This window comes from Penicillium concentricum, assembly GCF_028827145.1.
Source record: "Penicillium concentricum strain IBT 3081 chromosome Unknown utg000002l_segment0_segment0, whole genome shotgun sequence".
Lineage (NCBI taxonomy): Eukaryota > Fungi > Ascomycota > Eurotiomycetes > Eurotiales > Aspergillaceae > Penicillium > Penicillium concentricum.
The window spans coordinates 3637100-3649107 of NW_026622755.1; the positions used below are offsets into that span (position 1 = coordinate 3637100).

General features: G+C 49.0%; 7 protein-coding genes across 7 annotated transcripts; 4 read left to right on the forward strand and 3 right to left on the reverse strand.

Annotated features, from left to right (window-relative positions):
• Positions 1 to 575: 575 nt before the first annotated feature.
• Positions 576 to 1700, forward strand: N7517_004998 (enoyl-CoA hydratase/isomerase family protein; the record flags this gene model as incomplete). Its single annotated transcript, XM_056722728.1, has 4 exons — positions 576 to 898; positions 955 to 1065; positions 1141 to 1497; positions 1550 to 1700. The coding sequence occupies 4 exons, from the start codon at positions 576 to 578 to the stop codon at positions 1698 to 1700; spliced, it is 942 nt and encodes a 313-aa protein (XP_056578978.1).
• A 387-nt stretch (positions 1701 to 2087) lies between these two features.
• On the reverse strand, positions 2088 to 2893 carry N7517_004999 (presequence translocated-associated motor subunit PAM17; the record flags this gene model as incomplete). The annotated part of the gene is made up of 2 exons (XM_056722729.1): positions 2088 to 2264; positions 2339 to 2893. The coding sequence occupies 2 exons, from the start codon at positions 2891 to 2893 to the stop codon at positions 2088 to 2090; spliced, it is 732 nt and encodes a 243-aa protein (XP_056578979.1).
• Positions 2894 to 3188: 295 nt separating this feature from the next.
• N7517_005000 (uncharacterized protein) lies at positions 3189 to 4005 on the reverse strand (the record flags this gene model as incomplete). Its single annotated transcript, XM_056722730.1, has 3 exons — positions 3189 to 3608; positions 3684 to 3735; positions 3929 to 4005. The coding sequence occupies 3 exons, from the start codon at positions 4003 to 4005 to the stop codon at positions 3189 to 3191; spliced, it is 549 nt and encodes a 182-aa protein (XP_056578980.1).
• A 1962-nt stretch (positions 4006 to 5967) lies between these two features.
• On the forward strand, positions 5968 to 6532 carry N7517_005001 (DUF3602 domain-containing protein; the record flags this gene model as incomplete). The annotated part of the gene is made up of 3 exons (XM_056722731.1): positions 5968 to 6004; positions 6069 to 6272; positions 6363 to 6532. 3 exons carry the CDS (start codon positions 5968 to 5970, stop codon positions 6530 to 6532), a joined length of 411 nt encoding a protein of 136 aa, XP_056578981.1.
• Positions 6533 to 7132: 600 nt separating this feature from the next.
• On the reverse strand, positions 7133 to 8347 carry N7517_005002 (uncharacterized protein; the record flags this gene model as incomplete). Its single annotated transcript, XM_056722732.1, has 1 exon — positions 7133 to 8347. One exon carries the CDS (start codon positions 8345 to 8347, stop codon positions 7133 to 7135), a length of 1215 nt encoding a protein of 404 aa, XP_056578982.1.
• A 1524-nt stretch (positions 8348 to 9871) lies between these two features.
• N7517_005003 (uncharacterized protein) lies at positions 9872 to 10099 on the forward strand (the record flags this gene model as incomplete). The annotated part of the gene is made up of 1 exon (XM_056722733.1): positions 9872 to 10099. The coding sequence occupies one exon, from the start codon at positions 9872 to 9874 to the stop codon at positions 10097 to 10099; it is 228 nt and encodes a 75-aa protein (XP_056578983.1).
• Positions 10100 to 11473: 1374 nt separating this feature from the next.
• On the forward strand, positions 11474 to 11884 carry N7517_005004 (uncharacterized protein; the record flags this gene model as incomplete). Its single annotated transcript, XM_056722734.1, has 2 exons — positions 11474 to 11486; positions 11535 to 11884. 2 exons carry the CDS (start codon positions 11474 to 11476, stop codon positions 11882 to 11884), a joined length of 363 nt encoding a protein of 120 aa, XP_056578984.1.
• Positions 11885 to 12008: the final 124 nt, after the last annotated feature.

Here is a 12008-nt window from a genome sequence, read left to right on the forward strand (position 1 = left end):
GCTCACGACGTCTGGCAATGGTCTGAGTTAGGATGCAGCGGTATATAGTATGAAGGGCCTCCCTCGCCTTCGAAGACGGCGAGATGTCGCGATGCCCTTAAAGGTTTGCCCTTTGGCGTGTCAGGTTCGTCCTTCTCTTCCACTATTTATATCCTCTCATCTACCTCCACCTTCCAACTTCCACTACCCATACCTCCTACTATCTTCTGTCGGCAAACTAAATCATCATGTCTATTATACCAGCATTTGCATTTGCATTATTACACAGGTCAAAATCCCAAGTTGCACGGATCAATTAGTCATAACTTATATGTATATATCTTTGTATCTAATTCTACTATCCCGAGATATCGAATGGACCGTGTAAGGCATGTCAATATCAATCCACTCCGCAGCGGGGTCGCTGATCTCCCAGCTTCTCCACGCCAAGCTAGTCCAGCCGAGGCCGAGGCCGCGGCTTATGATATAGGCTGTGTATGATTATGAACGATATAACCGAGAGATGGTATATAGAAGTGGGAGTTAGACACAGGGACTATATCCACTTGAACAGAAACCGTATAATTCCCACCATCATGATCTTCGATCCCACCCCCATCGAGCTTCCATCTTCTTACGAAAAGGTTGAAACAACCGGCCATGTTGTCGTCTCTCATTACCCCCAGGGTGCCCCAACAGTCACCCCAGTTGTCATTGTAACGCTGAATCGTCCTGCTAAACATAATGCATTCACGGGACAAATGGTCCTGGACTTCGAGAAGCTCTTCCCCATGTTCGATGTCGACGAGCGCGTGAAAGTTGTCGTTTTGACGGGCGCGGGAAAGACGTTCTGCGCGGGTGCAGACCTTGATATTGGTTTCAGTGGTGGTAAGGACAGGATGATGGACCATCGTGACGGGTAAGAGAACGTCCATCCGATAGCTTGCTGTGTACTCTCGCTAAAACCCAACCTAGTGGTGGACGAGTCGCACTGGCTATCTATAGATGCCGCAAGCCAACGGTTGTAGCAATGCAAGGCTCAGCCGTTGGTGTCGGTATGACCATGACTCTTCCAGCGATTATCCGGTATGTCAACCGTATTCAGGATATATAAATCTGCCAAAGGCTTTTTGTTAACATGCATATCTCTTCTCCTTCTAGGGTTGGCTATGAAAAAGGCAAATACGGGTTCGTCTTCGGCCGTCGAGGTATAGTCCTGGAATCATGCTCCTCATACTTCCTCCCCCGGCTCGTCGGTCACTCGAACGCGAGCTACCTCGTCAGCACGGGAGGGGTATTCCCGCCTACATCCAAGCACTTCGGCGACCTTTTCAATGAGACCCTCCCCGACCCATTGCAGGTCCTGCCGCGCGCTCTCGAGCTAGCCACTGAGATTGCGGAGAATGTGAGCCCGGCTTCGTCGTACCTCAATCGGGCGCTTCTGTGGCGTGATACTGGCTCGGCAGAGGCCGCTCATCTCATCGAATCGCAAGTCATCAACCACATGTTTGGATCGGAGTACGTGAAACCCATATGAAGAAGCTAGTTGCAGATACTTACTGTCAGACAGGGACCAGAAGGAGGGCGTTACGGCGTTCTTTGAGAAGCGAAAGCCGAACTTCAAGGCTAACCTTGATGATAACCCGCCGCCGAATATGCCGTGGTGGACGGAGATTGATACTGGCCGGAACCCTAAAGCCAAAGTGCCTGCGAAGCTGTAAATCCAAGCCTGACATTAGAAATGACAGTGGCGAGGCCAGTGCTTTTTTAAAGACGGGAGGAATATGTATCTTGATGATTGAGGATAGCACTTTCAGGTTTCATTCAGTGCACACAAGACCATTCGAAGGATGCAAGTCTTGACAAATGCCATGATAAATAGCTATAAATCAACCGCGTTATCAAAAGTCATTCCCAATACATTGCAATGCCCCAGCTACCAAGACCGCTAATGATATTGTAACAAAATAAACACCGGCCCGGACAAAAAAGAAAGTCACCAGAATTGGGTTTGAACAGAAGCTCCAAGAGATTCAACCATATTGACACAAACAAAAAAGAAATGCTCCAATATCACAAGAGAGAAAAGAGAGAGAGAGGGAGAGAAACTAAGCAATGAAGTTGCGGCGCTTGCGGTTGTAAGCCCTCTGGTCCTTCAGCCAGTTTCGGTAGCCCGCCACGCTGCCAATCTTCTCGCCGTAGTAATCGGGAACGGGGTTAGCGATCGAGTTGGTTGAGGGATCGACACGGAACCGACGAATGCGATCAAAGAACTCCTTCTCTTTCTGCACAACGGAAACAAAACTCGTTAGCACAGACCAGACATAAACCGGCGCTCCCTTGTTTTGCAACTACTCACCGTATTGACAGAGGGCTTGTACTTCCTGTACACAAGTCCCCAAATACCATTTCCGAGAGCCGGTCCAAGAAGCCATCCGATAGCACCGCACGCGGCCGTCGCCAATCCCAGGACAATAAACGGATCGAGGCCCATAACCGTCGCACCGAGATGTTCAAGGTCCTGACCGGACAGGACCTGCACGCCAACGCTGGTGCTAATGGCGGAGCTGGCAACTGAGGAGACGAGGGAGTATCGGCGGCGGGAAGCGCGGAGCTTGAAGAAGGAGTCCCAATCGAGCTTGACTTCGTTGTTGGCAGGTGCTGAGGTCGAGTTTGCGCGCAGAGCGATAGGTGATGGCGACGCGGCCTTGACGTGTGGCCGGGAGTCTAGATTGAGTGTTGCGGTGGCCGGTCGAGCTGTCGTGGAGCTAAGGCGTGTGAGTTGCTTGGATGCCATACGGGGAGTGGTCTGGTGGATGGGACGGAGGGCGCCGGCGAGCGAGGGCGCGGCGGGGTTTAGTCGGCCAAGAAGCATGGCTGTGCGGATGGACATGCTGACGGGATTGGCGTTCATTTTGGTGAGGAATTGGAGTTGGTTTAATTGCAGACTCCAAGTCATGCAGAGGTGAAGTGAGAATCGGAGCACTGGAGGTGGAGCCAGGTTATGTAATCGGGTGGGCCCGCGACTTCCAAGGTTGGAAGGGCGACAACCGACATCATCACGATCTGATATTTTAGGGAATACGTTTGACGATCAATGTGCACTTCAAAATACTTAAAATAGATGGGGACTAGACTGATCCAAGGGTATTGCGCGAGAAATGGAGGATGAAAAGAAAGAGTTAATTCTTCAAAACACAATGAGCTATCTATAGCAAGCTGAGGCCTGATGTATTCTTAGGGCAAATATCGTGTTTGGAAGAAATTAGGACCATCGCTGCGAATGGGCTGGTGACAGCAACAGTATCGCACATCACGGCAGAGAAAACTGGTCCACCATGCACAGAGGCAAGGACCTGACCAATGGTGGTGTGCGCGGGAAGTCCAACTACCTTAGTAGTGCGCATGTGGCTTTCTCCACTGGCTGGTTCCGGGATATATCTCAGTCCAAACTGGCTAAGAGGTAGGCGATAATCCCGGTTAAGAAGGAGACGTTCAAGTGGGTACAAGGTTATCGAGTGAAGAGGAATCGCATCCGCCACGTCACGGATATCCTCGAGGCCGTTAGCCCAACGGATAGTTAGAGGGCCACCTTGGGTTGACTTCGCGGTAGTCACCTGGGCAGGTTTCTATCTCGAAATGTTGTTAGTGCTTTCGATTTGCCGGCAAGGGAAACCACTTCATATTCTATTCTATCAACATACAATGCGTAGCTCAGGCTCAAGCTTGGCCGGGACGCTTCGCACTGCGATGTTCCTAAACGAAGTTGTCAGGAGTATGTCAAGAGGGAGATGATGCCACGCAAGGTAAACTGCGTAGAAAGTCCATGTAGCTGTAGGTTTCAATGTGAAGTGAGAGGAATGTGATGTGAGAGCTTCTCGCTCCAAGGGTGAAGACTAAAGTGATGCATGGTACAAGGGTAACCAGAGGTAATAGAAATTCGACTTACTTCTCCGGCAGAAGCGCCGGGTACGAGAGCTCCTCGATCGAGGAGCTCATAAGGTCAGCTTCCATGCTAGCTGACATTGGAGCCAGTCATGGAACAGAGATGATGGTTGAGTGACGTAGCAAGAGTATGTAGTATATAAAGTGGTGCAAGGTGAAAGATAGAGATGTTGGGAGAGGAAGGCGCACATGAAGGGAATTGTTGTTATTTCTGAACTGGACTAACTGTATCCTAAAAAAGATCATGTTAGTTTTCATAGTATCAACTCCAGTTTTGGCTTCTTACTTCATAGTCAACAATTTCACACTCAAATCCAGCTACTTAGTAGATTTGATATCGATAACTTTCTCGAGAAGCCAGTGCCAATGGATGCTGACAATAATGGGCCTATTGCTTTTGCTTCAAACCTCGAGTTCCACGCAAATACAACGCACATTGCAATTCATTCTTATCAACTTCGTGATAATGTTGCACCTCATGCAGTCCGCTTTTTAAAAGTCCCGAAAAGCAGAAATAGCTGCCGACGACATGACTAAATCGCTTGGAAAGCTTTGGAGATCATGTTCAAGCACTGGGCCACACAGATGGGATTTTCACTTGGCAGGAGAAGGTGCAAATTGTCTCCATCTGCGACCAGGAGTGCCAGCTTACCTTCTACCGTTAATAGTAACAAGAATTGTTGGCCGCTTATGTGATCTTGTGATGTCTTTTCGGTGGTCTTTTTGGATATTCTGTTTAGATGTCTTTTTTCAAAGATATTTTGTCACCCTTCTCCGTCTTATGCAACAGAGGTAGGTAGATAGCAGAAAGGAGCGGAAAGAGGACGACTTTTCCATGTATAACCTGCGACAATGCGTATTTCGATATCCGCATCGGCTGGTTCCGGGGGTGTATCTTATCTCAGTCCGAATTCGCCGAGAGGTAGATAATGCTTAAGACTCCGATTGAAGATGAGGAGTTAGAGCGAGTATAGTGGCATCGTGCTCACCATATGACCGATACTCGTAAGGCCATGAGCCAAGCCATGCTGGGCTGTCTCAACTCGGGCTGGGACGATTATTACGGTGCTAAACAAAGATGGTAGCGGGATATTAAGTGAGAAACAATGAATGTCACAGAAGATGGATCGAGTAAACAATTAATCTAAGATAACAGGAGAAAATGAGCTCACATCTTTGGTAGAATCGGCTGGTAGATAGGCTCCTCGATTGAGTTCATTAGGTTAGGTTCCACACTAGTTAGCTGACATTAGAGCTAGTCTTGGAATGGCCTTGATGGCAAGCAGAGGATAGTAACAGGTATGTGTGGTGGAAGGTGGAAGGCACTGATAGGTAGATGATGAGGATACAAATAGTAGAAGATAAAGGCAAACATTTAAGGATATTGTAATATATACTACTTTCTAGAAGGTAGGTGGTATTATTATCCTATCACATTTTCGTACTAGTTTAGCACCAGATGCTATGAGCACCCAGAGTCTGCATATCAAGACTGGCAGGACCATCTAATTCAAGATTTCAAACCGAGATAGTCCTGACCTCAACCTAGGAACTGACCAGGGCAACCCAAGACTTTATCCCAGTGATGCAATATCTCCTTTTGCCATTACATATTACAAGTGGAATGACATGAAGGCTGGTGGCGAGGCTGTGGCAAGGAAGTAAGGATCTCGATGCCTATTTCCGTGGGTTTAATAGAAAGTGAATATATTTCCCCATAGTTTCGCTTAAATTATCCCCGCAGGATGGCGTTTAAGAGGATACGAGGCGTAAGGATTGGCTTAGCGCAGAAATGAGTTTAGATATCTCATAACAAAGAGTATAGAATAAATATAAAATCCAATACCTATATTAGAGATAAGAATGGACCCTAGAAACTAACTCCAATCTATATGGGTGTTAGTGTAACATATAGTAAAGAGCCAAGAAAAAAAAAAGTCTGTCGTCATTTGGCGAATTTCTCCCACCAGCTTCCCTTCCCCCGACTACCACATCTAAGCTTCCCCAACTCACCAGTCTTTGCTTTCACATAAAATCTACACAATGTCAAGAAATATCTCCTACGGCCGCGGAGGGGCAGGTAAGCGCGCCATTTCCCCATCCCTCACAACGCGCCACCAGCCCACTAACCCACTATACCATAGGCAACATAACCCGGCAACAAACCACGCCCTCGCCCAAAGACTTCGTTACACCAACAATCAAGCAAGAAGTCTATACAACAGGCCGCGGTGGCTCAGGAAACATGGTACACAATGATCCGGAGCGACCAGAAATTGCGCGCGAGAGCCAAGACGTCGAGTCACCGCCCCTTCGCGCTCAGCAGATCCCCCACCACACAGGTCGAGGTATGTTCTAGACATAAGATACGGAGCGCATGCAACATCGCACGCTTGCGAGGTTAAAGCTACAGCTGGGCTAATGTGTTATTTCGACAGGCGGCGCGGCAAACGCTTACATCCCCACCCCTGAAGAGGAAGAACGGGAGAAGAAGATCCAGGAGCAGGAGGCGGAGCTTCTTCGCGTGCGCACGCAATCTAGGGATCGGGTAAAGGAGCTTGAACAGGAGAGACAGGAGCTGCGGAAGGATTCGCCTTCTGCTGTTTGAGCTGGTTATTTGTTAGGGGGTGTTTGCGATTGATTCATTCCCGTTGAGAAGGCTCGATGACGGCTGATTTTCGCTCTGGAATTGGCTGCAGAAGACATTTGCTTTTTCTTAGCTGCAGTGCCGATCCGGGGAGAGGTGATTGTCCGAGCAGAAACTAATCAAAAATCACTGCGGGCAGTGGCTGCTTCGATTCGGGAGTCTGGTCTTTTCTTTTTTTTCCCCATCGAGCTTTCAGTCATACTTATGGGTTTGTGGTATTTACTTTTGTTTTTTTTTTTTGCACGATTTTCTCCAATCCGCATGGCTTCACATACTCGGGCATTACTTCATACCTATCATGGAATACCGGGAAAAGGAACGGCGCTTGGGATACTTTTGGGATTGTGTTTTGTTTATTTTCCTCTGTTGACATACGTTTCGATGTGTGCAATCATCTGTGTTGGAATTGTTTCCTCAACACCGAGAAATGATGTACTCTCATGACAATCCTGGTCTTAATTGAAGGAACTATGCTATGTATAATAAAAATGTCTATGCTAATTACACGCTTCATGTCTCATTAGATGCATCGCCCATGTCTAATCAAGAAATGCAAACTCATCAAAATCCAAGCGGGGATATCACTCGCACTTGCACCTCAGTCCTCGGAAGGAAACATCCCGTCGCATCAATCGGCCATCCAATAAGCTCTCGCCACTCCGGGTCAAGAAGATCCCCGATTTCCTGCAGAATCATATTCCCCCAATCGCCCATCCACCATGAACCCCTCAAATGATGCAGAATGACTGTATAGTGCGCCAGAACAACGAGCGCAAACGGCCGGCGCGCCTCAAGCAGCTCCAAAAACTCTGCAGGGATACGGAAACTCCAGCAAAACGAAAACACCTTCGGCTCGCCGCCCTTCATCAGCTGCTCGAGCGCTTGGCTGAGATGTTCAATGGCCGAGTCATACACATCCGTCTCGTGTGTCGCATCCTGTATAGCCTCCATGTCATTCTGTCGCTGTAGCGAGAGAATCACCAGCCGCGACATATTCGGCATTGTTGGGGGCGGGTCTTCGGGGTGGAAGAGCGGGTTCAGTTCGTCCGCTGTAATATGTTCCTTCGAGGTCACCATGATACTGACTAGCCACCGGGTGAGCTGGAATACCTCGAAGAACTCGTCCAGCACGTCGGGCCGCTCTTCATCTGAGTCGTTTTCGCTGTCGATTTGGCAGAAACCGAAGGTGAATACGATCATTATGCAACATAGCGCGAAGGTCGCTTGGCTTTCTGCTTCCGGTGCGCCTTCGTCACTCTCGATGCGGAGGCCTGCTAGCGCTTGTGCTTGGTGCAAGCGTGCGGTGTCGAGATATCGCCAGCGCTGAGAGGATGTGCTTGTTGAGGCGAGGTGCAGCGCTGAGAGGGCTAGGATGCCTTGACGAAGGGCTGGGTAACGGAGGGAGAGCTGAGGGATGGTTGTTTGCCATATTTGTTCGGATGCGGGGTCCCCTGCCATGGATTTGTAGGTTGTTGTGCACCAGTGCATCATCAATTCGAGGTCTTTGAGGTCAAAAGTTTCTTCGATGTGGGTTGAGAGGCATGTTGTCGGGTGGTCGTGTTGGGGTTGGAGATTTGACCGCGAGGGGGAAGACTCGGTCATGGTAATAGGAGATGATGAGGACATGCTAGTTGAGGAGGCGAAAGATCCATGCTTGCTGTCTAGCCGGGTCAGTAGGGGCCGAGGCGGATACTGGCTGAGCATGTTGCGATCCAGACAATGCACACAGGCTGAGCTCTGCTCCTTATACTGTGAGACTTGCGTCAGTGGGGACATTTGCGAGAGGTGATAATATTCAAAAGGATGATATGAGCAATGCGGACTGGACCCAGTCCCACTGTCAATTGAGTCGGGGTAGAAGCCCTAAGGGGGGTGTCATACTCTAACGCGCCGGTCAGTTTGCATAATTGTCTGGCGTCGCTTATTCGACCAGGTTGATTCGCATTGCATTGTAGAGGTGTAAGGCCTATTTGTCGGTAGTGAATTTGAATCATAACCCAACAACAAGCTAGTTATCAGGAAGGGTTTCTATATAATAAAAAAAAAGTCATCTCAGGCCCCCGGGGTTTAATATTTTGATATATCCATTTTGCCATTTTCCTCATCTCGGCATTCAAAACACCAAAAGAGGTAAGAGTGGCGCTGTGTCCCAAATCGGTAAATGCAGGATGGCTCGTGCTTCAAATGACATAATCTCCCCCCGATACCTCCGTTGCCGGTTTGTTTTTACCTCAAGGTCCGATGCCCTCTAACTTCCGATCTCGTATTCCAAACCATATTCCCATATTCCAAAACAAAATGGCAAGCCGGATTAACTATGAATATAAAAAATATCAAAAATACAACCCCATGCGAGATGCTCGGGACTATCCTAGAGTATAAAGACAACATTCTGATACAAAAAGAAACCAATTTACAGTACCCACTAACCCCACCATAGACGCTAAATCCCCTTCAGGACTAGCAAAATGGGGCCGGTCAAGTCTATCCGAAATAAGTTTCAGTTGACGAGCGATGCTTTTTCCCGATCGGGGAAGACGCTGGAACCCCTGCTCGGGTATCTTCATGGCCCGTGATCTTTCCATGCCCTAAGCTCCTTTCCGAGCTCGTGTTCGCTCAGCATATCTTATATTTGCCAAAGCCGCTATTGGTTATCGCATCTCATTTCCAGATACCCGTGAGCTCGGACAATCCCCCCCAGCTCGGCATTGTACTTATAGGGCTTTACGAGACTTCGAATTCAGGATTGAAAGGTCTAGATTGTATTGATCCGTCAGTTTTGCTTCCCTTTTACTGATTCTAGTCAATGGAGCCCTGAGGGTGTGTTTAGGCCCAGATCCCTCCGAGGCATATCAAAGAACTCATCCGCTCACCCCCCATAGGATGATAATCGCGCTTCCCAGTTTTCGGGTATTGGCTCGCACGCAATCTATTCCAGGCCTCGGGCTGACTTCGCCATCCGCTCAGCCGCCCTTATTTTCTTTGTTTGGGTCTTGCTGCTAACCCTTGCTGTTTTGACTAGAATGTTGGGCTTTAGCGTCACTTAGTAAATGGCGTGCTTGGCCCCGTGAATCTGGAGATGCAGGGCAACGAGCGATTTTCTCGGGGGCTTATATCGACTTTAGGGGCTTATCGACTTTTAGGATCACTTAACTTCCACATATCGAATTTTGTGGATGTGAAACTCCCGGATTTAGGCTAATTGTACGTAGTGGATCTCCTTGGGAGTTATAAAGAGAGCAGTTATTGTGCCTCAATATCGGTAGATCGTGGAGAGTTCAACTGCACCCTATTTATTTAATGCCTGCCTTTCGCGAGCCTGATACATTTCACTTTGCCGATAAGCACATTCTCACTGCCTGGCGTCGATACTGGGATGTTAAGCGGCGCCCCCTCATCGATATTCTAGATCTGACCGAAGATGCTACGGATGTAATGCCACGTCGGAGGTCATCTGCCGTCGACCCTTTCGGGGTTTCGGGGGAACTGAGCGCGGTCAGCACAGGGAGCAGTGAGATCAAGCCGTGATAGCATTGAGAGAGGTAACGCCTCGCCGAGCGTTTGATAGGTGGAAAAAGGTACCGTCCGCAAAGACCGATCTACTAGTTGGCGGCAAGATAAATTTATTGGTATAGTAGGTATCCACGCTCCAAGGCTTTATTAACACCGTCAATCTAGGCCTAGGAAATCAGGGATGTGAGGTGATGAGTTGTGCTTGGCGGTAATGGTAGCTGCATCAGATCACATGTTCCCTGCAGCAAGGGTCTAGTTGGCTAACCGGGTGGGGTTGGCGACTTCGACGACAGTTTCATATATCCATTCCAGAGTTCGATTGTCTGATCGCTTAGGCTGGCTGCGATGTATAGGATTACAACGGAGTTCGGTGACCTCAAAAGCCGAGCTTCGCAACAATCTGATCCCTGGTGATATCCACCTCTGGGCGGATTTCCGGAGTCCGCGAATCCGGTGATCGCCACTTGGTTCCCTGCTAAGATGAGAGGTACGACCATCTGCCTGCCTTTGCATTGATAACCGAGCACAAGCCTTGTTCCCCCGGTTCGGGGGTGCAATGGATATTGGTGCTAATGGTACCAACAGCGCCACTGAATGTTTTTGGTGTTGGAGGACAAGGCGTGGTTCATGGCGTTCGTCCCGCCTAAGCTTGTATGAAGTACGATTGGTCCCCACGCTCAATTTGGGCTGAAGCCTGAGATATTGAAGTTTGGCGGCGGTCTGGTCAGCAGATGCATTTTAGACATCCTTGGATTTCTTCGAACGCACGAATGGCCCTTTCGACGGTGCGTATATCTGTGACATCTTGAGTTGTATATACCCCGGGCCGGCGCCACTGAGGATGGCGGGTAATCAGGGCGTATTTTCTAATATAGTGCACACCATCAAGATTGATATTGCTGTTGGTACCACCTTGAACCTTGACGTATGAAGTTTGAATCTATGGCTGATATCTTATCGTAGAGAGCAACGTCGATGCGAGGAACCTGCTCGAAATACTGCACTCGACCAATAGAGTTTAGCCCGTCGCTGAAGCCATAGTTCCATACTATTTGTCAGAGTAGACATTAGGGAAAACATATAGGGCAGTGCAGCCCGGTCAGGTTGTGCCGTAATAGTTGCCGATATACGATTGGCCGTGTAACACAACTTGGTTGACACCTCCCGCGACGGCACGATCGACCGAAAAAGGTTCGGGAGGAGGTCGTATGACTTGATTCCAGCGTCACGGCGTAGTTCGGGTTGAACTTGGCACCGACGACGCAATATTGTATTCCAGATAGTATATAATATCAAAGACGCTGTTACCAATGCCAATTCAAATAACAATACAAAGTCCTCACGAAGCCCAAGTATTCGCTTAGCCACTGCCAAAGGTTCCAAGGCAAAATGACTACCAAACGTATGTATATTACAGAAATACACCGACTGCCAATTCGTCTGGCCCTAGCTAAGGTCACCATCGAGCGGCACGCTTGCTTCTTTGTGAACCGTTGGGCAGAGCTTGCCCGTGGCGCTGTAGGCCTCGTCTGGGGATATACAGAGATTGAAGGGGAGTCCCAGGTAGCGAGTGTAGACGAGGAGCCAGGGGGCAATGCTGTGCTGGATGAGGAAGTTGGTTCCGTCCGCTTTGGTGCCGAGGTGTTCAGGCGATATTCTATGGGCGGAGTCCTTGCCTGCCGCTCAGTATTTAGGCGAGTCTATGAGCGCGCCGAAGGTGGACCCATAGCAGCTTTCGCTGCTTCGTTAGTTTGGTTTGCTCGCCAGGCGTCCTTACTGCGGTATAGATATTCAGTGTAAATGCGTAGGCTGTAGCTAGGTCGGTGTTGCCTGTTGCCAGTTGATAGGCGCCTAGACTGATGATTATGTTGCCGCTTTCTTCTCGAGGGAGTGGTGGCCTAGAGCTTTAGGGTAGTTGCGCCGA